This window comes from Barbus barbus (genome assembly GCF_936440315.1).
Source record: "Barbus barbus genome assembly, chromosome: 4".
In the NCBI taxonomy this organism is placed as follows: Eukaryota; Metazoa; Chordata; class Actinopteri; order Cypriniformes; family Cyprinidae; genus Barbus; species Barbus barbus.
The window spans coordinates 18,285,155-18,313,091 of NC_136732.1; the positions used below are offsets into that span (position 1 = coordinate 18,285,155).

A 27,937-nucleotide genomic window follows, 5' to 3' on the forward strand; every position below is an offset into this window, starting at 1 on the left:
AACCACTTCATTATAATCCTGATGGCAAGTATTGAACAATATTCATGGCTTTTCATTTTAAATACCGTAGATATACTGTATTGGCATTAGCTGAAATAGCAGATTTTGAATGCTAAATTGGATTACAATAGACTGTCATATATACAGAAATATATAGATTTGCTTATTTACAGGGTTGGACAGAGATTTTCTTTTTCGAGTACACTCACTATGATATAATTACTGAATTTATCTTGCTATTTAAACCTAACTTTGCCAAAATCTCAGCTAACAGGCCTGAGAATGGTTTTCTCAAAGTTATCAACAAACATCCCTCCAATAATGTTAATAAAACATTTGTCTTTAATAATGTTCTCTAAACTTTAGCACAAAAATGTAAAAGTTATTTACACCTTGTTCATGGAACAAGTTGTTGTTTAAATGTGAATGTTCTTGTAATGTTTGTATAAGCAACAAAAACATTTTTAACACATTAAAAAACTGGCGTTTTGAACGTTCAGAGAACATTAAGAAATAATGTTTTCGTAACTTAATGGTAACATTATAAAATGTCCTTAGATGGTAGGAAATATGTTAATTCAACAGTACAGTACTCACAGTATGATTATTTTTAAAAAGTAGTAAAATAATAAAAGTAAATAGTAACGGATTTGTTTATTTAAAAAAAAGGTTGAGTCAGAAACGTTCTTCGGCTTTTATAACTATAATCACATTAATGCAAGATTAAGCAACTGTTTTCAAAAGGATTGCCAGTGAATGTATATTTCATTTAGCTTATAACAATGAAAGCGAAGCCACATTTAAGAATTTCCTGGGATTTCCTTTTTTTATGTTAGTAGTGCCTCACACCATTTGCTGCTTACTGCTTCCAGTTTTATTTCATATATTTCTTGTCAATCAATGTCAGCGACATTCATTTACGCAATAAATTCATCTTGCGCAGAAGACATAAAACAGCAGCACTGCATCTTCTCACTCTCTCTAGTGGTAGTAGTCTAGGTGGGCTGGATCTCAGATGCCGATCTAGGACTTTAATAATAAAGTGTCAGTCTGTGATACCACTCTCTGTTCCTGTATAAATCATTTCTCTGTTGGTGTGTCACACCGCAGATGGCCTGTCCCAGTCAACGGCTGTTCCTGCTGTTACCAAGCAACCAAAAAACTATAAAACGGTGTCGTCGAAAAGCCTTTTTCATAAGCAGTGTAATCAGTGCAATCAACAAGAAGTATGTTGGCTGTCTCTGTTGTCTCGGTTCCTGATAGCCTTTTTCATTTGCTGCACAAAAAGGGGCATCATGCACCTATTTTTTGTATTAATTTTTTTTAGGTGGCACAAGTGGCACTCCTAAAGATAAGACATGTCCAAATGAGAAATAAATAGTAGTGATTTACATAAGAGTAATACACAAAAGTATAGTGATACAGATTTTATTAACACATTTTATTCAGCAGAGATGGAATAGCGATCAGAACTGACAGTAAAGACTTTTACATTTTTAGACACTTTTAGAATTTGGATATGCATTGTGCCTCTGCTTCACTGTACAATTTATTTGTTATTTTAGAAGTGCACTTGTGTGCCAAACACCAGTCGCTGTCCACTTGCAGTGTCCATGAAGTTTGAACATTGGAAAAACTCAATAACCTTTTATTTAACGTCACCGTTGTCTGTTTCTTCTCCCGTTTGGCAGGGGAGTAATAATCCAGATTACTATGCACACAGCTGGCAGCAGCTGCAATGGTTCATCTGAAATAAACGGCATCTCAGCTCAAGGACACAGTGGAGGGGCACCACACGGGGCTTGTTTAATTGCCGCTGCATGTCCTCTGTAAACAGACTTTGGTTTAGCGGAGAGGACGACCGGTACGTTAACGGAGCCAGCGGTCGACTCGGGGGTCTGCTATAATTCCAGATGCTTGACTATTCCTGGATAGCCCAGGGCTCTCGCACACGTCACACATATGCGTTGAGTGCTCTGACTTTCACCTTGGCCTGCTCTCTAGATCATTCTCACTGATGTGAATCTACACATGATGTATATAGGTGTAGAGTAGCACATGCCCAAAGGGAACGTCACGATAGCTTCAGCACTGCACGTAACGATTTCAATTCTCTATTGGAAAAATGAGAAATGTAAACCTTTCGTGAATAATATTCCCTGACTCATTCAGCTGAATGCTTTACCATGGGCGATTTTATTCTACCAATAAGAATGAAATCTTATTGGTAGAATAAAAGCACTTCTTTCAGGGAATGATGGTCTGGACATTTTTGCACAGCCTTTGCGTATAATATGATTTTTGTAATCCGATATTGTTATGCTGGATAGTAATTGATTTTTAAAGACTGAAAATGTTATTCCAAGAATCATGGGCGCTGTGGTAATTGATCTGTTTTTGTCCGTATAGGAAGGTCTTTTATTTAGTTGAAGATGTTTTCAAAAGGGGTTGCCAGGTTTTGTAACTTATTGACCCTGTGGACAGCTGTTTTGAAAAGTGTGTAGTGGGCAGCACTGGTTGAATTTTGCAGTGGTTTCTGTAAAAGGTTTGACATGAGAAATCTAAATCGTCTTGATCTTTTGGCATATATGGGGTCTTAGTACGATTAAAACATCCTGCAAGTTTCATAGCTTATGACGTCCTCCTCATTATAAACAAAGTATTTATTTAATCAAGCTCTAAAAACGGCTTGTTTGGATCCGAGGTGAAAAATGACATCTTTGCATAAACACTGCCTCCAGAACAAGACATCAACGAATAGTCTTCTTCTCACCATAGGCCCCGCCCACTGGCGTTCAGTTGTTTAACGGCTTGACACTTGATTCCGCTGAAGGCGAGTGTCGTGTAATGTCAAAAGAAGTAGAAATTTCAATTACTGTCGCTATCTTGCTAAACTGGATACAGTATAGATGTGCATTCGCTTTCTGTCACAGTCCACACGCTTGAGTCTGTCGTTAATTTTTAATTTGTTATTAAAGTGTTAATTATTTTTTTTTTTTTTTTTAATGGACGATCGTTTCTCTAGATACGACCCTTATTTCCCGGCTGTGGATTGTTTGAGTCCTTTGAAACGGCATTGAAACTGGACTTTGACCATCAACCCATTGATCCTTATTGAAGTCCACTATATAGAGAAAAATCCTGGAATGTTTTCCTCGAAAAATTTATTTATTTTTAAATGAAAGAAGAAAGAAAGACATGAACATCTTGGATGACATGGAAGTGAGTAAATTATCAGGAAAGTTTAATTCAGGAGTGAACTAATCCTTTAATACCTAATTTAACGAATAATGCATGAATTGACCTTTTGCCCTTATCGCACGCTGCACTATACAAGCTGTATCAGTGCAATTTGTAAAGAAACTTAAGTTCTGTGTCACTTTACTATGTTAGGAGTGACTTTACCTGTCAATCAAATGAGGTGACCGCTATTTTCTGCACACAAAAGCATTCACGGATTCTGGTTCACCGGTGGCTGATAATTTGAGTTTGTCTTTGCTCCTGGGACCGTTTCACCTTAATGTTCCTGCGGATGAAAGTATTTAGCAGCACGTTATGGAGACTAAGAGGAGTGATGATGGTTTGGATGTGATCAGCAGGTTTTCTTGCAGTACAGCTGGCCTGGTGCTGTTCTCAGATCCGTTGGATCTGTCGTGGGAATTCAGCCACCTGACAATGATAAATGCCTCGTCTCTTGCAACTGCATTCTATAAACCTTTTACTTATCCAGGTCTATGATCATTAAAAGCCACTCAGCTTGTGGAATCTGGTACTTTGTCATACTCCAAGCGGAAAGAGCCAGCTTAGAAGGAGTTTCTGTTCTAGTTTATGCTGGTTTATGATGGCTTATACTGGTTACTGCTGACATCTGGCAGTTGGCTAATTCCACCGCTGGAGAAACGGATAATAAAGAGGTCAGACCTTCAGCAGTATTTAATGTAAAGGATTAATGATGTTAAGTGGTGGTGAATGGAGAGCACAGGAAATGAGAATGAGATTATTTTATTTCTAAGAAGCCGCTTACAATATCACAGCCTGATACATCCACTGAAGCAGGAAGACTTGTATTGTATTTAAAGGCCGGGAATTCCCTCCCATCATTATAGTGTCATAGTTCATGAATAGAATGCCGAATCAGTGTTTTCAGGGCATGGGATCTGCTGTCTCCATTAACGTCTCCCCAAAGTCCCTTTAAGGCAAGTCATTTCCAGCGGCCATCTTGCTAATGACCTTGGTGGCTATTTTCTATGTAGGTAATAGACATACATGTACAGCTCCTATCTACTTGAATGGAGGTAAGGGAGGCAGTGCCTCTTCAAAATATTGGATGAGAAAAAAAATTGCAGTACAAAAATAAAACAACACCACTATTACAAAATATAACGTATAAATCACTCTTTTTCTAAAGAAACATTGTTCAACAGTGACACCAGTGGGTGAAGTTACAGCGGGAGTTCGTGTCTCTCCTCCCCTGAGCCCACTGAGTTTTAACAGACCCCCCCTAAGCGTGTCGTGACTTTGGTGGGGGGTAATTGAGAATGAATGGGGGAAAGTCATGTCAGAGGAGGCAATGCCTCCATCGCGATATGATTGAATATGACTGGTTATGTTCAGCTGTGATTGGTTCATTCATGTGATGAATCCCACCTCCCGCATTCGCAAATCAGTCTGAACGAACAATATAATGGTGTTAATGGGAAGACTTAAAAACTAAGTAAACAATTCACACACTTATAACCACTGTTACATCAAAGTAAGACTTAAAATGACACGAAAACATAATCTGTGGGAGGTTTTAGTGAGTAATCAGCTTTATGAAATATAAGGTAAATCTCCGTGTCTGTGACCAATATTTACAGAACTTAGATGACTAATGATCCGAAAAATTCAAAAACACTAACTTGATGAGATTCATACGTGGCTTTAATAAATAGAATATTGATTAGTATATTCTTAATGAAAAAATATAAAATAGTTTTTTTTTTTTTTTCTTGTTTATTTAACCAAGAAAGCAATACTGTTTTAATTGGTTATCAAGTTGCATTTTTCCTCAGTATGATATTTCATCCTGTCCTTTTTTAATAACTTAATGACATTAAAGGACCATAATGACATTATGCAGGGAATGACCATGTTTGTTGGAAAAACAATAGCTCATACATGAATAAATATATAGCAATGGATTGTAATCTATTCTGTGATGTTTTTTGGTATCCTGTTTGACAAAAAGATGGTGGGAAAATGGCTAAAAAGTATCTGCATTAATTTCCAGTTGTCACCCTCATGTAAGCTACTGTAACTCTCATTCTCTTTAACTTCAGCTCATTATTTACATCCTATTTGGCACCCTGTCAATGTTTTTGCCATTGTGTAAATCAAGTTAAACTCGATAATTAATAAGCCTTAAGTGCCTGAGTTTGACCAGAGAATAATTCAATTGGTACATTTTTGAATAAATATGCTTCTCAGAATTACAACACAAGCATATTCTTTGTATTCATATACTGTAAGTCACAGAGTTCAAAAGGTACTGCATAACAGGAAGAGCACAACAATATTGTGTCTGTCCCTAGGGTTTAGACCCTCTGACCCTACTGGAGAATATTATTACAGACTGCCTTGATTGAATTTGCTCTCTGCTAATGAACACACAGCAGAGGGGAGAACTGCGTCTCCACTTGTGATGAGTTGGCTGAATCAGAAGAACCCGGTCACCCTGGTGTCAGTGGGGTCCATTAGTCTAGGTGACAGGCTGTGACGGTCCTCTTGGCTTAATCAATGTGATGGCTTCATTAATCCTTTTCTCCTAAGATAGCAACAAGCAAATAATCCAATTGTTAGCAGTGACACTGAATAGTGAGACTTCCCGTTTCTGTTGCTCGGAGTCCTTTTTTTGAAATCATCATGATACTGCCAAGTAAAGGTGAAACCAGCGCCCAGAGAAAGCCCATTTGTTATTTTGAAGGGTTTCACAGAAAAGGAAACCTCACTTCAAGCTTTAACATTGTAGGATATTTTTATTAATGTTACAGTTCGACTCACAACTGCAACAAAAGAAGGCTATCACAAATGAAATAAGTTTCAAAAAATATATTTATTATACGTTTCTAGGGGAAAAACGAAAGGAAATAAAGAAAACAATAAAAAAACGCCCAAAGTTCTCAATATGGCCACAGAATAAATCAGCGAGGATCTGTTGGAGGAGAAGTTCTAAGCCAAGGATACCTGCCACCTGTGCCCATTCCTGCAAAAGCAAGGAAAAAAACAACAGAACAACTCCACACATGACCGCTGGTTAGTAAAACAGACTAAGTATCCGCAGCCCAACAGGTGTTCCCAATCACAAGCAGACAACTGCTAATGACAAACAGGAAACAAGACAAATATCAATACACGGCAAAAACATAACATTAATAAAAACAAATGTTTTTTCTGTGTTTATTCCTTTTACTCTGCCAATATTAAAGCATTAATCTTTTTGTTTGAGACAAAGGTTTTTCGGTTGCACTTTATTTTACAATATGTGTGCTTACATCTGCTTACACCGTTCTTGTGTATTTACCTAAGAAAGTACTGGTAATATAAGGTAACTAAATGGGGTAGGGTTAGGATAAGGGGTAGGGTTAGGGTTAGGGTTAGTACTTAGTTATTACCTAGTTATTGTAATTACATAAGTAGTACATATGTACATGAGGAACAGGACTGTAAAATAAAGTGCTACCGGTTTTTCTGTTGTGAACAAATCTATTTGGTCAGTATTTTCTCTTCATATTAATATATAGATTTTAAACTCACTGACATTGCATCTAATTTTACTCAAAAATTACAAACCAAATATTCAATCATTTCATATTTAAACTGTCACTTTTGAAATGTGAGACTAAATTTGGAATAGCGTATGTACATTAAGAGTAATGTATCCAAAGTTTGGTGTAACAATGTAATATACAGTTCACTGAACGAATCTCTTTTTTTGTGAACAGATTCAAAATATTTGATTCACTGGGAAAAATCAAAAGTGAAGCAAAAATAACTCACCTCTGCCAGAACAATCTTTTCTGTATTTTTTTACCAAACTGTCATGCTGTTATTATATCAGCAGCGATCAGAGAATAGAAATAAAGGAACTGCTGCTGATAATCTGAACAGCAGTGCCAAAAACCCACATTAGCACCTAGAATGTGTAAAAGAACACCTCTGTTAATTATGTCTTATTACTATTGCTTTAATTGCCAACTAAATGCCTTATTTATTCAGCAACACGATGCCAACTGCTAGAATAACAGGGATTTAAGCTCAAAGTGTGATTTCCAAACTCAATAGTTTTCCAGTGAGTCATGCATTTGCATGTTAGTGGGTTTCAATCAGGGCGGTAGTTGCGGCTTCCACAGAAAAGCGATGCTGAAGGTTTGTTCTAACACACAGACACGTTTTACAATGCAGCCATATGGCAGATGTTCACAAGAGAGCGTGATAAAGGAACCAGTCAGCCATGGCTGTGTCCCACTTAGTTGGCAGGATGAGTACTTCAAGGATAGACAATCTCTTGCACAAACACCGTTCCATCTAGCCATCAAAGTCGTGCAACTTTCCTGTGATGTTGCAGAAAGCCCAATAAATTACTGCCATAAGCCCCATTACTAGAGCTGATCTGAAAACAATAACTGGAGGCTTTGGGTGAAGAAACTCAGACGAGCCAAGTTTTCTGTGTTGTTGCTGTTTAGATAATGAGTAAAAATAGTGTAATGCCCTGTTCACAGTGATTGCAGTTTTATCACTGCAGGTCACCAGGTCGCTGTATTTTTGGTCGCTAGTAGGCATTCATGCTGCTGGATGGCCTAATACCCATAGCTTTTGAAAGTATGATCACATAGGAAATCAGTTGATGGTAAAAAATAAATAAATCAGTTTTGACAAGGAATCAGTTCTTGCTGCTAAAATTCAGGGAAAGTGTTTGTAAACTATATGGCGGTGAGTAATGCATCATATCATGAACAACGATTATCAATAAATGAATCAGACTCACAGACAGTTAAATCATATTGCTGTATGTGGGCAGAGACCAATCATATAGAAGAGTGTAATCACTCAAAATAACATTATGTAAATTGCTAAAATTAACCTTTGCCAGAAGCGCACATTTGTTATTTCTCTACAAGGAAAAATGGACCAGAATTATTGATGACTTATCTTGCACTTCACAGGTTTTTGTCAGATGAGATGCACTCTAGTATAAGAATGCAATACAGTTTTTGCTCACACTTTATTTTAAGGTCCAATTTTCACTATTAACAAACTATTAACCATGACTTTTGCCTCAAACTAATTACTGCTTATTAATAGTTAGTAAGGTAGTTGTTAAGTTTAGGTATTGGGTAGGATTAGGGATATAGAATATAGTCATGCAAAATATGTGCTTTATAAGTACTAATAAACAGTCAATATGTTAATAATAGGCATGCTATAAGCAACTAGTTAACAGTGAGAAGTGGTCCCTATACTAAATTGTTGCCCAGTTTTAACTAAAGAATGTCATACTTTTAATCAGCAAGGACGCTTTAAATTGATCAAAAGTGACTTTTACATCTATTTAAAATAAACTCTTCTTTTAAACTTTTTATTCAACAAATAATCCAGAAAAAAGTATCAGTTTCCACAAATAATATTAAGCAGCAACTGTTTTCAACTGATAATTAGAATAATTATTTAAAAGCATCAAATCAGCATATTAGAATGATTTCTGAAGAGTTGTGACACTAGACTGAAGTAATGATGCTGAGGAATAAATTGTATTTGAAATATTTTCAATTAGAAACTATTTTAGCATGTTATTTTGAATTATAATATTCCACAATATTGCATTTTTGCTGTATTTTTGATCAAATAAATGCAGCACTGGTGATCACAACAGACTTAAATATAAGAATGTAGTAAAAGAGAAGAATGGTGAAATATTGATGGAGTAGGCTGATGGAAGGAAAACAATTTTTTCAGTCTTTACAATGGTTGGGTTTCCATGACATTTTGCCTCCCCCCTTCAGTTGGCTCGACTGGTGGTTGGAAAAATCTTATTTTAGTAGTAATGCATTTCCATTTACCTTTTAAGAGGATGGATAGACCGTAGAGCCGGAAAACTGGCTAGTTCCTTTCATGAGAACAGACCATTATTTATAAAGTGACAGATTATCAATTTAAGCCGCTCAGACTGTAGACCGTGAGTGGGAACTGTAGCGTGTCTTTCACCATGAGTTACCCTAACTGCTCTGTGTGCCCTTCAGGTCTCTTAACCTCTGGCATAACTTATTAAACTCCACTCCATTTCCCGCCTTTCCCTGGAGAGTCTAAACATCTTTGAGCAAGTCAGAAAGGCCTGTGAAGTGGGATTTGGGACCTGGGTCTGCTTTGAAGCACGACTGAGACTTGATCTTCGGCCCAGCATCTAAGAAACACTAATCAAAGCATTCCACATCCTGATTTATCACGGCCCCAGGGTGGCCACTGTCCATCTTGGGAAATCATGTCCAAGCCTAATTTTCTCCATTGTGTGCTAGCTGAACAGAAAATCTTCAAAGAGTGTTTTTAGAGATTTAGAGTGTTTTTTCCCTTCCGTTCTTTCTTCTATACACCTTTTTTGTTGTTTGTGACGCTCCGACAGAGGCTTGATGACTTAAAAATCCTCAGGGTTCATCATCAGCACCTGATTTCAGTCACTGCTCCATTGTGAGGGAATACAACATTACGACGCCCACAATCCAAAGCTCTGTGATGGCTTGTGGAAATGAGCGTTATTCAAATTTCTCATTTGTGTGTTGCATAGCAAGTGCCCATCATTTGCCACATTTAGATGAGCAGACCTGCATAAAACATGATTCGCGAAGCCCTTGGTGTAACAAGGCTGTCATTTCAACCCTAAGAAAGCTGATTGTCTCCTTGAAGGTTTTAAGCTCAGATGTATTAAAGATTGTGTATGAGTCGGGCCAGATGATTAGAGATGATCTTGAGAACATGGCATCTGCAAGGGCTTGTGGGTGTTGTTGGTGCTGATTTGTGCCGTGCGTGATGTGTGACGGCCGCTGGTCATGATGGACACTTTGCTCGGACAGCGCCGACAGAGGTGCTAATGGGTCATGCTTGGTGACAGCGGCAGTAGCCGCTTGTTTCGGCCTCGTTGCTGACAGCTCTTATGCCATCTGACATCTCAGACAGCGCTGGAACCAATAGTCGTGCAGCTGAAACAGACATAACCCTGTTCCTGTTGTACTCTCTAAATATTTCAGCAGTTAAGCAGTGAGAAGAACATTTTATCCCTGCTTGGATGCTTGACAAGGCTGCTATGGCTGTATATTTTATTGATGTCTTAAGCATCAGTCCTCCATCCACCGGTGATAAAATGATGGAAAAGTTTTACTGTTGCTCATTTACAAATGAGCCTCTTATACACTGCTGTAGGGGGTCAATACAATTTTTTTTAGTTTGTTTGTTTTTGAAAGAAATGAATTCTTTAATTTAGCAAGGATGCATTGAATTGATTGGTAGTGACAGGAAAGATATTTATAGTATAATTTTAAATGCTGTTATTTTGAGCTTTCTATTCATTTAAGAATCCTGAAAGAAAATCATAGTCTTCACACAAATATTAAGCATTACAATTGTTTTTAACATTGATAATAATAATAAATGTTTAATGAGCAGCAAATCAACATATGAATAGATGATAAAAAAATAATGACTGCTGTAAATTCAGCTTTGCTATCAAAGGAATAAATGCATTCATAAATTGTGTCTTTTAAAAGTAATGAAAATTGTTATTTTAATGATGTTGCTACGATATTTCACAATATTAATGTTTTTAATGACTTTTTGATCAAATAAATGCACCCTTTGTGAGCATGAGAATCTTTTTCAAAAACTGTGTGTAACATTGATTTCACAAAATGCAAGCTTTTTTTCTTGAAACTTAGCTTAAACCCTTTCTTTTCATTAGTGCTTGTGGTTTGATCAACTTTAAAGACACCTCCAGACCTCTAACAAATGTTTTTTTTTTTTTTTTCATTTAAATTTTTGTGTTTTGGCCTTGAGGAAACCTAACAACTAAAATTAAAAGAGAAAAAAAAGGAAAACTTAATTTATTTTGACTGTGAATAATCATGTTTTAGAAGTTTAATTAAAATTCATTCAGAAGGAAGGAATGTTTTGCAATAATGTCCTTGAATTTTTTTGTTTGCTCTGCATTGTTAAACTCATTTGCTCTGAGCTAAGTATAAGGGATAGACAAAATCAATATTTGTGTTTATTATTTATATATCTTTATGTTTTGTGGAGTAACAGCGCTTTGCAATTGACAGAACACCATCCAGAAACAATGACTCTATGATCTCTGTGATATATTCCCTTGACTCTTGCGCACATGGTTTGAGCATGTGAGCATGCTGGTGATTCTGTTGAACTGTGTGACTCTGGGCATGTTCCAGCCATGTGAGGACCTCAAGTGCCAGTCTGAGTGGTGTGTCGTCCTACAGGTAAGTCTCGCTCCATTATGCAATGAGAGAAAGCTTGTAATGTGATAATGTTTCTTCAAACGTCAGTCCAAAATACAGTATTCCATAAAAGCATTTAAATACTTCAAACTGGAGGTATTTTATTACATTAACATCAAACCATCAAATGCTGCTAGAGCTTTTCTCAGTACTAATTTCACTTCTCTGATGCATTACTTCAAAACAAACTAGTTTCAAGGTGATTTTTTTTGTGAATTTATGAAGTTCAAGCAGGTGTACTTGCAGAATACTAGGCATGCTTCATCACATGTTCCACTATGCTCCATGTTTCTTTTTATCATTTGAAAGCTAACAAATATTTTTTGTTGGTTTGCATGGCATTCATGCATTTTAAGAGTGGATCACAGTTGTAATAGTTAAGGTAAATCTGATATTAAAACCATAAAAACAGTTTCATTACTAGAAATAAATTAAATATTAACTGAAGTGAAAGAAAATATTAAAAAGAAAATATATAGATGTAAAAAAAAATAACTCAATTACTGTAAGATTAAAATGGAAAATATTAAAGTAATTAATTAAATTTATAACTAAAAATAATTTAAAATGAATAAAAAATATTAATAGTATCTCAATAAAAATAAAATAAAATTGGTGTGGATCAGATCTCCAAGTGCTAAAAAGTCCTAAAATGATTCCTTGTCCTATATTTTATTTGTTTATTTTATTATTTTTGTGTCCGATATCTGTTTTTAGGACTGTCTCAGCACAGAGTTGGCGTTTCGCCCATGTTATGTGGCACGGACCGGTTTAGGGGTCACTGGAACCTTTGCCAGATATCAGAGACTGAGGCATTTTTCTGTAGTTTTGTAATTCTCTGTAATCCTGCCCACGCTCCCACCAAAGTGAACTGGGTTTTATATGGTACTGTGGGAAATTTTTATGTCCAGAAGAACCTGACATCAGCATCAGCAGAATTTAGGAGATCGGGTCGGCTGAGGCCAGAGCTGAAAATACTACACAAAATGAATCATAGCTGATCTTCTCACTCTTTCCCTGTAAACTGCTGAAATGGTGCCCAAATTTATATATGCACATTTAAAGTTCTCTGCCCATTTTTCATTTTTCCAGCGACAGGAACAGGAACAGGAACAGGAATCTGTACAGAGCACATAAATGGACATAGTGATGGGGAAATAAGAGACAGGAAGAAAAATTATACAAAATTTTGCATTCACCCAAAAAACTTTGTATTCACCTGAAAAAAAATTTGTGATGCAAATAATATGAGGTGGGAGGAAAATCTATATTTCAATGCTTTTGTGTGTGAACTCGAGGTTTCTTGGGGTAAATGTAATACTTTTGTCAAAAATATTGGTCACATTTTAGTTTGGGGACCAATTCTCACTGTTAACTATGACTTTTAATCAATAAACTCCTAATTTGCTGCTTATTAATAGTTAGTAAGGTAGTAGTTAAATTTAGGTATGATACATCTGCAAAAGACTGCAATGTTTTTCGAGGGAATGCACATTTTCTAGTCGAAAAGCAGTACTTTTGAGAGAGAACACTAGCATTTTGCAAGAATATGCCAATTTTTTTATTTTTAGGGGAATGCAAATTTTTCTAAGATTTAGTTTTTTGGGGAAAAGGGATTAAGAGAGCGAATAGAGAGCGAAAGCAGCATTTATTGAGGGAAGCAAATGCAAAAGCATATATACAGTGTTGGGGAGTAACTAGTTACATGTACCGGAGTTACGTAATTTAATAACAAAATAAATGTAACTATAATCTGTTACAGTTGCTGAAAAAAGTTTTAAAATTAAAAAAATTTAATTAAATTACACTTACTGAAATTTTAACTATTATAAAGGGGGTTACATCTGATTATTTTCATACACATACGGATTTGATTGATTTCTTTCCCAAATTGTATCGACTGCTCTAAAATATGAGACACTGATGTTTCAGGAGTTTAGGACACATGCTTATTTGACTGTTTAAATGTTTTCTTCCTATTTTGTGTATATGCTTTATTTAAAAAAAATAATAAAATAAATACATTTTTCCCAAGGCATTGTTAGATGCCAGTGTTTCATGTTATTACTAAACAGTATCATAGCTATTAAATGATTTCTTGTTATGATTTTAAATCTGTATTTAATCTCAAAGTAAAAAGAAGTGCTAAAGTCTGATTTTGTGGTGGCTGTGCTTTAAAATGTAATTAATATAATCTGAGTGATGAAGGATTCTGAAAGTCTGACAGTAATCAGTGTTGAGTACTACTGTAAGGATTATCCTGCCTGGTTTAAATGTTTCAAAATGATAAACAGTTGAAAACATTTGTTAGACATTTAGAAAAGTAGTCAAAAGGTAATCAAATGTAATCAGTTACATTACTTTAATATAATTTAAATTATACTACCTATTACATTTTAAATAAGGTAACTTGTAATATGTAGCCTATTACATTTCCAAAGTAACCTTCACAACACTGTTGATATTTAATTGTGTAAATGTAGTCAAATCTGTCCTACTGTGTGATTATATTAATGTGATCTGTGTCCACAGGTGTTTGATGACTGCATCTTCGCCTTCTTTGCTGTGGAGATGGTCATCAAAATGATAGCCCTGGGGATTTTTGGATCAAAGTGTTATCTTGGTGACACATGGAACCGCCTGGACTTTTTCATTGTCATGGCGGGGTGAGGAATCCGCCTTTTTTCTCACTTGTCACTCATGCATTTAACCATTATCACCACGGTAAAGCTGGTCAAGAGGGACCCACCACTCGATTTACACGCCATATATTAGGAAATAGAATTACTGTGAGATTTCCCAGCGTGCTGATTCATTTACCATTTAAAAAAACATTCCCCTTGTTGTTTAAAATTACCTTTAAATTGACAAGAGTGATGAATGCATGAAGACTTCTCTTTTAAAACCTCTTTTCTTTCATTATCCTCATGTAAGATCGGCAGAAAGAAAGGTTATAGAGATTGACCTTTAGTGTCTGATGCTTGCTATGTTTCCTCTGCTCTGCTTTCTTCAGGATGATGGAGTATTCACTGGACGGTCATAACGCCAGTCTGTCAGCCATCCGGACTGTGCGAGTGCTCAGGCCCCTGCGAGCCATCAACAGAGTGCCTAGTAAGTGTCTGTCATGCTGGGAAATCCAGATAAAATGGGGTATTTTTGGTGATTAATTGGTTTGAGATGGTTTATGTGCTTTAAGCCTCTGGTGGTGTTCGGGTCATTTTGACCCAGAGAGGATTTTCTTTTTCCCAAAAAATAATGTTATCTCACTGGGCTAAAGCTTGGCTAAAACTGACCTTGTTCACACAGTGTATAACTTCCAAAAATATTTTCCACCTTGTTACACTTGTGGTGTTCACAGTCAATAATGACCAACCTACAAAAAAGTTTATAAAATTCTCGTTATGCTATTATCACCATATATTGGATTCAATCTGGCAGCTTGATTTCTTTCAGTTAGGACAGATTTTGTATTTCTTTTTGGAACTGATTGATCATAGGCCTCATTGATCTTAAAAAATTAGCACCGTTTATCACACGATTGTCCTTTTAAACAGGAATTTTATTTTGAAATGCTTTTATCTTGTGATAAATGGAACAAAGCCACACTTCCCGGTCAAAAATGAAAACAAAAGTGCTATAGGGTTTTCAACATAGCACAAGGATTAAACATATTTATCAACCAGGGTAAAGGGGTCATGAACTGAGAAATCAAAATGAAATCCCTTGATCTTTTCACAAAAACAGAAGGTCATTGTGCTAAGTGTCAGAACTCAGAACTTTCTCGTTAGTCTAAAAACATCTTACAGTATATTGAAGCCAATCTGCCAAAAAGACAGAAGGTCAACACCTGCTTCTAAATCACTGCCTGTTTAGCCCCGCCCCCCCAATTTGCGCACGACCGCACATAGTAGGTATGACAAGAGCACAATTCGATGCAGGATTTTCAGAAAGATTGAAACTAAAAGACAATGATGTCCTGACTATATTGGATCCGATGTCGCACCATACAAGTGTGAGTTACTATTTTCATTACTTGATCACTATTGCTTTGTCTCTTCTTACAGATCTTTTGATATGTACTGAGTGTTTATGCATTTTTAACCTAAATCACAGCATCCAATCTGTGAAGGATGTACGCTGTCAAACATACACAACTATTAGCCAGTCACAGCAATGGGCGTTTACTTCTGAGTCTACAATTTGCCAAGTCTATTCAAACAGAGCTTTCTGATGAGTGCGTTAAAACAGGACAGAAAATAGCCTATTACTTTTCAATTAAATGTGTATATGTTTTTGATGTAAAAATCCCGAGAACATCCTGAGTGGACCTCAGAGAACAGTACAAAATAAAAAAACAAAGGCAGTTCATGGCCCCTTTAAGTCAACTATGTCACATTGGCTGAGCTGCTGGGGATCCATTGAATATTCTCACGATTAGTCACATGTCAATTACGGATCAGCGGATTGGCTTAAAATGTGGCATATTTCAAATCGTACATTTCCAGGAAAAAAAAATTCAAAATTTTCTTGCCGGCATCAAACCAGCTACTATGTTCCAAAAACCAGCTTCAACAACCTAAAGGTTGCTTGATCTTTAGTTGTGGATGTTGCCTGCCACTCAAAAGATGTTATTATGTGTCCTTTCATCTGTGATGAAAGGAGAAAACAGCTGCCTGATCTATGACTTGTGAAGCAGAGATTGTCTCAGCCAATCACGTGATGAGACTGTGTGCAGGAAAGACAACTTACAGAACACACTAGTCCATAAATTACCCAGCAGAACATGTCCCACAAACTGAGAGAGGCATATTTCTTCCAGTAATGAGCCTTTGTATGGTGAACTGACAATTATATTTGATCTCTAGATCCTTTTCTATAAGAAAAACAATGAGTTAACGTGTCTCATAAGTCAAATGGCCATATAAAGTTACCATAGTCTCCCCTCTCATTACTGTCAACAGATTTCTATACAGACAAAGGTCTGCTCAAAACGTTTGTTCTTTCTTTCTGCATTTGATTAATAATACAGTAAACAGTAACGTTGTAAATTAATGTTTTCTATTGCAATACATTTTCAATTGTAAGTTATTTCTGTGCTGGCCATTATTACAGTCTTCAGTGTCACACGATCCTTTAGAAATGATTCTAATATGCTGATTTTGTGAAGAAATACTCAAGAAATACATTTTATTATTATCAATGTTAAAAACAGTTGTGCTGCTTAATATGTTTGCAGAAACAAAATAAAAGCATTCCCTAATATTTGAAATCTAAATGTTTTGTAAAATTATAAATGTCTTTACTTTCTCTTTTGTTCGATTTAATGAATCTTTGCTGAATCAAAGTACTAATTTCTTGAAAACATACACAGTATATGTACATAGATTTGTATATGTAGATGTAGGTAGAGTATATAGAAGTGTATGAAGTGAATTTCTCATTTGTTTTGTAGCATTTTTGGAGAGCAAACATTTTAGTGCATCAGTGAATTTCGACAGCCATACACTCTAAAAAAATGTTGGGTTAAATACAACCCAGCGCTGGGTAAAATATGGACAAACCCAGCGATTAGGTTACTGCCCAGAAGGTAGGGTTAAACATTTAAACCAACTGTTGGTTGAAAACAACCCAGCATGTGTTCTGTCTAATATTTACACAGCACTGGGCTGTATTTAACCCAGCTTTTTTTTAGAGTGTAGAAATGGCAGATTCCCTGATTAGTGCACTTACTACTAAACTAGGAGATGGATTGAGACACACCCCTGGAGCGAGTTGGAGATTTAAAGTATGAGTAAGTCTGCTCCACCACATCAGCTTTAATGACTCTGCTGTTGGCCAGATGGAGGACGAGATATCGTGATTTATTTGTCTCGGTGGAGTGTTGCCGCCAGCAGAAGTGCTTTTAGTATGGAATGATATTACGATTCTCTGGAGTGAATTGTGGATGTTAGTTGGAGTGTATGTGTGCGTCTATGTTATTTTGTTATTGCTGACATGCCATTTCACACCTGAAGCTGTAATTCAAATACCAAGCTAGAAATGTTTGGCAGAGTGATTCTCTATCTCTCATCTATCTGTTTACACAAGAGCGAGTATCTTCATCCACTTCCACTATGTGACCACACGTATCTCTAGGGGGCTCATTAAAATGTCCGAGCGATGCTGTGGCTCCACACTGTCTTTGGTGGGAGGGATGCAGGCCATCGAGGGGATATCCACACTCAGACAGGCCCATTTAAGGCGTCTTCTCTCCATATCCTACACTTTAATTACATCAGCCTCACACACCCACCTCAAACACATTAGTCACTCGGATCCACCGGATGCATCACTCCTCTCTGGGGGCACTTCTCACGATGTTTGCTGATGTTTTTATGCTTTTGCAGTGTTTTTCGCCATTGTTGTGTCGCCTCAAGAAAGCAGAGTTATGGAAAGGACTGATTAATCTGAAATAAGTATGAGTATCTGTATGTAACAAGGCATTCATTCTGCTTGAGATATTCTGAACGCTGATGCTCTCAGGCTTATCCATTCTGACAGTTTTAGTATGTCATTGAACACAGTTCACACCGGTCTGTCTTGATCACTAAGCCATGTGACAGTGACACCGCTGATTTACATATGCATCCATGACTGTTATTTTGCTCTTTGGTTTGTTTTCTAAGACTACCAATTGATTAAAATATTTTTGCGATGCATTTCACGTAATCTCACAAAAATGCATAGCGATTTTATAGCAAATTCGATTTTCCTCAAACTGATTAAAAAACAGGAAATGCAAACACTGAATTCAATCAAAATCTGTATATCTTTAAATAATAAAATAACTTTATGGACTCCCCACACCCTGTCACATGCTTTATAGAATTTAGAAAAATTCTTTCCTGCTGCCCTCTACCAACATAGGCTCATTGGAAAACATGCTTCTACCTACATTTTTGCTAAATTTTCAGCTGAAACAAACACTGGTGGCAATAAAACACCAGCAACATGTATTCCTTTTCACACGAATTATGATTACAAGGGTAGATGAAAAATGAATGAAGACTTGTTTCCTGGCACAATTTGTAAACTGATACATTGGTATAGTAAACTTGCTCGTTAGCCCAAGCAACGAAATATCATTTTGCACAAATGTTGCCACAGACACTTTTTTACAGTTATCCTGGGTTGCCTCTGATGGTCTTCTCGTTAATTCTTGTCCAAATGACATTTCACTTCTACAGCCAGGAATATTTTATAATTTAAATATAAACATTTATAATTTTTATATTGATTCACGATAATACTTTTTTAATCAATATTAATATATTCTAGCAAAAAAGAGTGCAAAGAGTTGTTTTTAGCAATACCATTGAAAAGTATAAAGCAGTTATAGTCAGATTTAATGTGTTAACTGTTAAAAATAACAGCATTAGTAGTCTAATTCATTGAATCACATACAATAATGAGATCATTTTGACAGCCATATTTGTATTCTTTAGAATACTATCATTTTTAACTTGTTGAAAGTTCTGATGTGAGTTTATATTAGCATGTGAAACACATTCATTAAGCTTTTCCTATTATGGTAGTTCTCAGTTGAACACTAGAATTCTTTATCCACTCAAAATATGAGGGTTTCATGCCTGTGTGAACCTTGCTTCCACAATGCTACTGTAGGCTGTTGTCAGGGCCTTGTTGGGTGGTTGATAAAGTGGTCTGAGTGATTGTTAGCACATTGCTATGTGGTTTCTAGGGTCTTGCTGTATGGTTGTTATGGTGTTCTGAGTGGTGGTTAGCTTGTATCAGTGGTAGTGGAAACCTGCAGTGAGAGATAATGGGAATGGGTATTTGTTCAGTGGTTTAAGTCTTATTTTTCTATTAAAGTCTGACTCAATCCCTGTGGTCCATCAGCAGTCCTTTTTAAATTATGCAATTTCTGTGCTCTGTCAAGCATTATGACAAGTGGGACCGATTTGGGTTAAAGGTGTCGTTCTATAACCTAAGATTTGCCATTTCACTATATACACTGCTAAAAGGAATTCTTAAGAAAACTTAAAGAGTCGATGTAACTTGATTTATTCAGATTTTGGGGTTTTCTCAACTACTGTCGTACAATTTGCCTTAAGTAAGATTAGTTTGTCAATTTTAATTTGTTCATTCACTAAATGCTAAATGACTAATTCTGACAACAAATTAATCAAGGCAACTACAGATTTTTTTGTTCAACAAATTTTCAATTAAGGAACCAAAACTGATCTATGGTTTTGGTAGCCAAAGGACACTTAATATCTGAAATGAACTGTGTTCTCTTTGTTTATGAAAGCACTATCACCTTAAAAAGCAAAAGTATCTGAGATATATTGACTAATTTGGGGAATTCTGTTGGTCTAACATGTTTTATGTACTTTCAAGTAATTCACATTTCAGTATTTGTCTCCTGCGAAGTTGAAAACTTGTTTTTCTTTCTATCTGTCTTTCTTTCTCTTTCTGAAAATTCCTTCAAATATGTTATGAAAATGTCTATGTCAACTTGGCAATTGGTAGATTCTAATACAAATACAACACCGTTATTGGTCAACAATTATCAGTCAAGTATGATAATCTTAAAATATTATCTCATTAATCCATATATTTGTCTGTCAGGTATTTATACTGGTAATTAAAAAAATAAGCATGTTATGCAAACCCCCCAAAAAACGCAGTGTATATACAGGTCCTTTTCAAAAAATTAGCATATTGTGATAAAGTTCATTATTTTCTGTAATGTACTGATAAACATTAGACTTTCATATATTTTAGATTCATTACAACACAACTGAAGTAGTTCAAGCCTTTTATTGTTTTAATATTGATGATTTTGGCATACAGCTCATGAAAACCCAAAATTCCCATCTCAAAAAATTAGCATATTTCATCCGACCAATAAAAGAATGGCCATTATGTTCATTTATGCACTCAATACTTGGTCGGGAATCCTTTTGCAGAAATGACTGCTTCAATGCGGCGTAGCATGGAGGCAATGTGGCACTGCTGAGGTGTTATGGAGGTCCAGGATGCTTCGATAGCGGCCTTAAGCTCATCCAGAGTGTTGGGTCTTGCGTCTCTCAACTTTCTCTTCACAATATCCCACAGATTCTCTATGGGGTTCAGGTCAGGAGAGTTGGCAGGCCAATTGAGCACAGTAATACCATGGTCAGGAAACCATTTACCAGTGGTTTTGGCACTGTGAGCAGGTGCCAGGTCGTGCTGAAAAATGAAATCTTCATCTCCATAAAGCTTTTCAGCAGATGGAAGCATGAAGTGCTCCAAAATCTCCTGATAGCTAGCTGCATTGACCCTGCCCTTGATAAAACACAGTGGACCAACACCAGCATCACTGACTGTGGGTACTTGACACTGGACTTCAGGCATTTTGGCATTTCCCTCTCCCCAGTCTTCCTCCAGACTCTGGCACCTTGATTTCCGAATGACATGCAAAATTTGCTTTCATCCGAAAAAAGTACTTTGGACCACTGAGCAACAGTCCAGTGCTGCTTCTCTGTTCAAAAGTGGCTTGACCTGGGGAATGCGGCACCTGTAGCCCATTTCCTGCACACGCCTGTACACGGTGGCTCTGGATGTTTCTACTCCAGACTCAGTCCACTGCTTCCGTAGGTCCCCCAGGGTCTGGAATCGGTCCTTCTCCACAATCTTCTTCAGGGTCCGGTCACCTCTTCTCGTTGTGCTGCGTTTTCTGCCACACTTTTTCCTTCCCACAGACTTCCCACTGAGGTGCCTTGATACAGCACTCTGGGAACAGCCTATTCGTTCAGAAATTTCTTTCTGTGTCTTACCCTCTTGCTTGAGGGTGTCAATGATGGCCTTCTGGACAGCAGTCAGGTCGGCAGTCTTACCCATGATTGCGGTTTTGAGTAATGAACCAGGCTGGGAGTTTTTAAAAGCCTCAGGAATCTTTTGCAGGTGTTTAGAGTTAATTAGTTGATTCAGATGATTAGGTTAATAGCTCGTTTAGAGAACCTTTTCATGATATGCTAATTTTTTGAGATAGGAATTTTGGGTTTTCATGAGCTGTATGCCAAAATCATCAATATTAAAACAATAAAAGGCTTGAACTACTTCAGTTGTGTTGTAATGAATCTAAAATATATGAAAGTCTAATGTTTATCAGTACATTACAGAAAATAATGAACTTTATCACAATATGCTAATTTTTTGAAAAGGACCTGTAGTAATCACATAACGACGATAACAGTATTACGTCTGTTTTTCTGTATTTCAGGTATGAGGATACTGGTGACTCTGCTTCTTGATACTCTGCCTATGTTAGGCAACGTCCTCCTGCTGTGCTTTTTTGTCTTCTTTATATTTGGCATTGTCGGGGTGCAGCTGTGGGCTGGACTTCTTAGGAATCGGTGTTTCATGCCAGATAACATGAAAGCGTAAGTACAGTCCTGCTCTTATCTAACTGGCAGCTTTCTTCCCCTCTTCTCCTCCTTTACCCTCTCTCCGCTGGGAGCATGTCAGAGCTGCTGATATGATCCAAAGTGGCAGCCAACTGTTGCCAGAAGCAATGGCATTTCAGCTGCTGACAGTCTTGTAAACAGAACATTGCACCTTGGCATAAAATCAGTGTTGAGCATTGGTCCTCGAGCTCTGAAGGTACACACACCTCCAACAAAGGTATATGGGTAAAAGCATATTAAATGAAAAAAAGCCTTGAGAGGCTTTGATAAGTGCAGACTGCAGTCATCAAAATGAGTTGAATTATAAGTCATATATTTTGATGTAAAGGGACAAATTACTGCTCTCAGAATGCATGTGTTTTGATGCTAGAGCAACAACATTTTCACCTGCCAGGTATTTAGAAATATGAGCCAGTGAAATGCCCCCATTGAAGTGTTTTTATGAAAGTTATTTTATTGAGTATAAAATTGTATTACATTATATTGACCTGGATCAGCCTTGTTTACATACATACAGTTGATTTAATTTTTTGTGTCACTTAGCAGTACCATTTGTGGCATGATATTCCCAAACTCACTGTGGCTCTCTTTGATATTTGTTGTTTTAATAAAAAATGTTTAACCATCATGTTCTGTTTTGAATTAAATTTTGCTGGGGGCTCCAGGTACCCCAGTTGTGAAATTTCCCTTTAAAACTAAATTCTGACCTGATTATAACATATTAGACAGATGGATCAATGATGAGTAAGAGTTTCCATGATAAAGAAAAGGAAACATCTTTAAAAAACTAGTTTAAAACATATTCTTGGTTTTCAAAAACATTTGTACCATTTTCAAACTTAAATTGAATGACCCTAAATAAAGAATAATGTCATGTGGTGTAACCATAATAAACTGTAATTTCCTCACGTCTTGAGTACATGTGAGTGTTTACATTAATATCATTATTTTCAAAAAAAGATTAATAGAAATTTATAGATATCCAGTTTTAGGGGAGTGGCACCACTTGACATTTTACATCATCCTTGCCTTGTCATAAAAAGGGCCATCAAATTATCTGGTATTTTAAGACAATACTGACCTTGACACAGTCACGGGGGGTCCTCTCATGTAAATGACTCATGTAGAGATAAGGAAGACGCTGTGTGGTCTCTGAGCATATAATGTGTGTCTGTTTTAGTAAGTAAATGCCATATATTCCACATTGTTTTCCATGTGTTTCCACAGTCTTTATAATCTGTCACACATGAGTCCATACTACATGAATGAAGAAGGTGAGGACAACCCCTTCATCTGCTCCTCCAATAAGGACAACGGCATGCTGCGCTGTCGTCAGGTGCCCCCCCTCAAGAAGAGTGCTGAGTGCACTTTAAATACATCTGCCTACTCTGGCCCGTATGGGACAGGCAACAGCAGCTGTGTTAACTGGAACCAGTTTTACAGTGAGTGTAAGCCCGGGGAGCTCAACCCGCACAAAGGGGCAGTGAACTTCGATAATATTGGATATGCCTGGATTGCGATATTCCAGGTAAGTTCCTCTTGGAATGTTGTTTGTAATCCAGATGTCGCTGATGGTCTTTTTGTTGAGCGCTGGGGTACGGAAATGCATTAGTATGCATCATTGTTCTTTTCCCTAAAGTCAAAGGCCCAAGTTATTCCAAAGATAGATGAGGATTTTCATCTTGAAAGGACAAAGTCTTGTTAAGCACGCCCCAACCACACCAAATAATTGAATCTTCTCTGAGCAAATGTCTGTTTTAGTAATTTCTGGCCCTTGCTCGGGAGGAGCTCTGCAAAGTGATGAGATTTTTCGATGGGAATGTGATATCTTATATCGCAGCCTGTGGAAATTAAATCAGAACAGATAAAGCTTCTCGTCGCATATTAACTCGTCTGTACTTTCAATCAATCCTCATCAGCAGAGTTGAATCACCACAGACGGACTAGTGGTACAAACCCTGTTTAAGTGTATTTAATATGCGCAGTCATGCCCTACATACAATGAGACCTGTGCTCCATTCTGTTGGAAATGAGTGTTGGTCTCATTTGTCCAATCGTTAAAAGTGGATCAGTCACGTGGTGTCCCTTTTGGCTGGGATATAATAATGGTACAAGATATGCAATTATAAAAGACAGCCTGCAGGGTTTTCACCTGTGTCAACATTAGATCTTAATAGGACTTGGATTGTACTCCTAAGACGACACCTCCGGGAGCAGGTTATTCTAAAATAATGTGTCTTCACCTATTGGCACTTTTTTGGTCAGCTAGACCTTTTTTCTTTTTGTTCTATAGCGGTTACTACAAAATGGAAACTTTATACCATGCCATGGTATGCATATTTTTTTATTCCTTTTTAAGCTGTCCCAGATCCAGACTTTCAGTCTTAAAAAAAGAAAATACATTATAAAAATATAGCTTTTGTTAATAATATTTTAGTGTATCATAATTAAACAATTATTTTGTGAAAATTTATGTCATTTTCTACACAAATTATTAGCCTTTTGTAATAATTTAATGTACTTGGTGAGAAGCATGTTTGAAATGAAATCAGAATATTTTTGTGGATAATTTCAGATCAGGTAATTTTTTAAATTATGTTAAAAGTTTGAAAATAGTAGTTAATTGACCCTTCGCCGGGTGTTTGATTGACAGGTGATCTGATCAGTCATTATGCCAAATCTGCCATTTTTGTCCGACAAACAAATCAGACAGGAGAGTAGATTAATGTCGGTGGACTTGAACTTGAAAAACGGTGTACTGACGTCTTTCCATGGTTGAAACAAAATACCTTCTGATGTTCATTCATGTTTATTTTGCACTATAATTAGTAAAGAGGAAGAGATGATCAGTTAATGTGCCGCTTGAACTGAGATGCTACAGCGATCTGTCACGACACATTAAAAAGCCACAAAACGGTATTTATAGTTTGTAACCAGCTGAAAACAATCCAACTCGCAAGTTTTTGTTAGTCTGACATCCGTTAAAAAACTAAACCCAACTGGACTCTTAAGCGATATCTTAAAATTATGCTTTATATGGCTGTAAAATAAATCCATAATAAATCATTTAAAAATGTGTGTCTAGCAGTAGTTGCATTAACAAAATGTAAATGTGGATAAGTTTTGAATCAGCAGTTTTAAAGCCAACTGTGTGGATGCACTGCGGAAATCGAAAAAGAAGACTCGTGTTTTTTGTTTGTATGTTAACAACAGAAATGTATCTCTTTAAATACCAAAATGTCTATTTTCTAGAAGCAGACAATGAATCTAGTAAACAGCATAGAAAGAACTGGGGTTCAAACATGAGGTCTAATGCTAAATGATACAGCTGGATGAGAATGAAATGCAGTGCTGCAGGCGCAGGGCTTCCAAAACAAATGACTTAATGCTAACAGACTTAACCCTGCTCTACTACTTTTACTGCGATCAAACTAACAATAAAACCTCTGGCATCACTCTGTGCCATGAACTGTAAGACTCTGCTGTATTTCTGTCTGATTTATGTTATTAGTACTTTGTGTTCAATGGAGAGTTTTATCTCCTAAACTTTTCAAAAAGAATCCGTAGATGATGGGAAGAAGCAGTACAATTACAAGAGAGCTTTAGTGTCTAATACTTTGTGTTCAAGATACAAATTAGAGACGTCTTTGATCTGAGTGTCTAAACTAAGCTAATTGTTTGAAACTTTACTCCAGGTTAAGGCGCATTAGCAGTGCTCTACATTTGAATGTTTAACTCATTTATCATTTATTATTCAAAAACCTGCAGAAAAACAATATGCTAAACTTGCGAGGCTTTTCATTCCCCAGACGAACTCTCAAAACTCAGTGTTTGAGCCACCGGCCATCTGCACAGTTAGAAATGTGAGCCAAGCACCTGAGACTGCTATTCTTCTTGGCCAAGATCAAGATAATGATCATTTGGATCTTCTGTCTCACAGCATTTTATCTTCATTTGATCTCAATTTCTCTTCTGTTTTTGCAGGTTATTACTTTGGAAGGATGGGTGGACATCATGTATTACGTTATGGATGCCCACTCCTTTTACAATTTTATATATTTTATATTGCTTATTATAGTAAGTATACTCTAATTGAAAGTATTTAATGTTTTCAGCCTGTTTCACACACCGCATACATGAGTAGAGCAGCAGCATAACTGCACCAGCAGGCAAGTGCAACATGCAGAGTCATTTCTGAGAACTTAATATCAGGGTCAAACATTATTCACTCTTTAATTCAATTTATGGGTTTAAAATGAAGTGCTACATCCCTCAGGAATTTAAATTGGAATTACAGGAAGTGGAATTTACCGAATTACAATTCAGACAGATCTGGTATTCAAGGAAATATAGCCCTCAGCCCTGCTCTATACATTTGTTAAATATAAAATAAAATATACGTACAGTAAATTTATATAGGTGACATTAGAAATAGATCTGTTTGTCAGTGTGCCATATTTAAAATTCAGAATTGAGAATGCCTTTCAAATTACAGCTTGATTCCTGAATTTAGGAAAAATATACCTAAAAATACACTACCATTTAAAAGTTTGGGGTAGATCAAATTTAATTAATTTTAATTCATATTTGTATTCAGCAAGGATGGATTAAATTGATTTAAACTGACATTTATTTGGTTGCAAAAGATTTAATTAATGCTGTTCTTTGAACCTTCTATTAATCAAAGAATCATGAAAAAAATAATAGTTTCCACAAAAATATTAAGTATCACAACTGTTTTTGACATTGTTAATAATAAGAAATGTTTCTTGATTAGCAAGTCAGCATATTAGAATAACTACTTAAGGATCATATTACACTGAAGACTGGAGAAGTGAAGCTGAAAATTCAGCTTTACCATCACATTTTTAAATTATATTACATTTTAAAATATATTAAAATCGAAATTTTAAATTATAACAATATTTCAGAATATAATGGTAGTGTATTCAGTATGCACCAATTACATGTACGGTGTAAAACAGGCATTAAAGAGTTTCTTTAAAGACTTCTTACATTAGATCATGATGATAAACTAAAGTGGCTTTTGTGTGTCTCAGGTGGGTTCCTTCTTCATGATCAACCTGTGCCTGGTTGTAATAGCAACCCAGTTCTCAGAAACAAAGCAGCGTGAGAACCAGCTGATGCAGGAGCAGCGAGCACGTTACCTCTCCAACGACAGCACCCTCGCCAGCTACTCTGAGCCAGGGAGCTGCTACGAGGAGATGCTCAGGTACATCAGCCACCTGTACCGCAAGGTGAAGCGCCGTGTTTCCCGCATCTACAGCAGCTGGCAGAGCAAGCGCAGAAAGAAGGTGAACCCCAACAGCGGGCTGAGTGGGGGAGGAGGAGGCGGCGGCGGGGGGGTCAATGGTCACAGCAGGCACAGGGGTGGCGGACACTGGGTTCGCTCCATCCACGACCTCATCCAACAGCACCAACGACAGCACTGTCACCTCAGCAATGGCAGCCCCAGTCCTGTGACCACTACGGGGCCCGGCGAGGCTCTGGAAATGAGGTCCATCGCAACGAGGCCACAATTGACCGTGTCCTCACAGCCAACCGCCATGCACAATCTTTCTTCCAGGACTCAGTCAGTGCACAGCATTTATCAAGGTGACTTTCAGGAGGCCCCACAAGGGCGAACGAGCACCGCTGTGGGTGTGTCGGCGCTCGGGCGACTAAATGGCGGAATGAATTATCCGACCATCTTGCCCTCCCTCATTTGCAGCTATACAGGCAGCAGTTCTGCAGGGAAAGGAAGGAGGGAGTCAGATGGAAACACAGGATGTGATGAGATTGATCCTTTTGAGAAGCTGCACCAGCTCATGGGAGAACATAGTGAGTTTTTCATAGCCATTGTTTCCACTTCATATCAGGTCCGGTTGTAGTCACCTCACATAGCCTGTTTCAGGATAATGAAAGGCGTTCTGAGAAGTGATTGTTAGGCAG

The 27,937-nt window shown here is 37.0% G+C and overlaps 1 protein-coding gene across 1 annotated transcript in view; it reads left to right on the top strand.

Moving 5' to 3' along the window:
* The window catches only part of LOC306868706 (voltage-dependent T-type calcium channel subunit alpha-1H-like), a gene marked incomplete at its 5' end in the record, with an annotated part of 138,804 nt that overhangs the window by 43,502 nt on the left and 67,365 nt on the right, over positions 1-27,937 (top strand). The window contains 7 exons of the mRNA XM_079414997.1: positions 11,408-11,519; positions 14,070-14,203; positions 14,551-14,648; positions 21,802-21,961; positions 23,213-23,513; positions 25,970-26,062; positions 27,046-27,826. Of these exons, the coding sequence (XP_079271123.1) occupies positions 11,408-11,519; positions 14,070-14,203; positions 14,551-14,648; positions 21,802-21,961; positions 23,213-23,513; positions 25,970-26,062; positions 27,046-27,826 (1,679 nt within the window). The remainder of the gene's footprint in view (positions 1-11,407; positions 11,520-14,069; positions 14,204-14,550; positions 14,649-21,801; positions 21,962-23,212; positions 23,514-25,969; positions 26,063-27,045; positions 27,827-27,937) is intronic.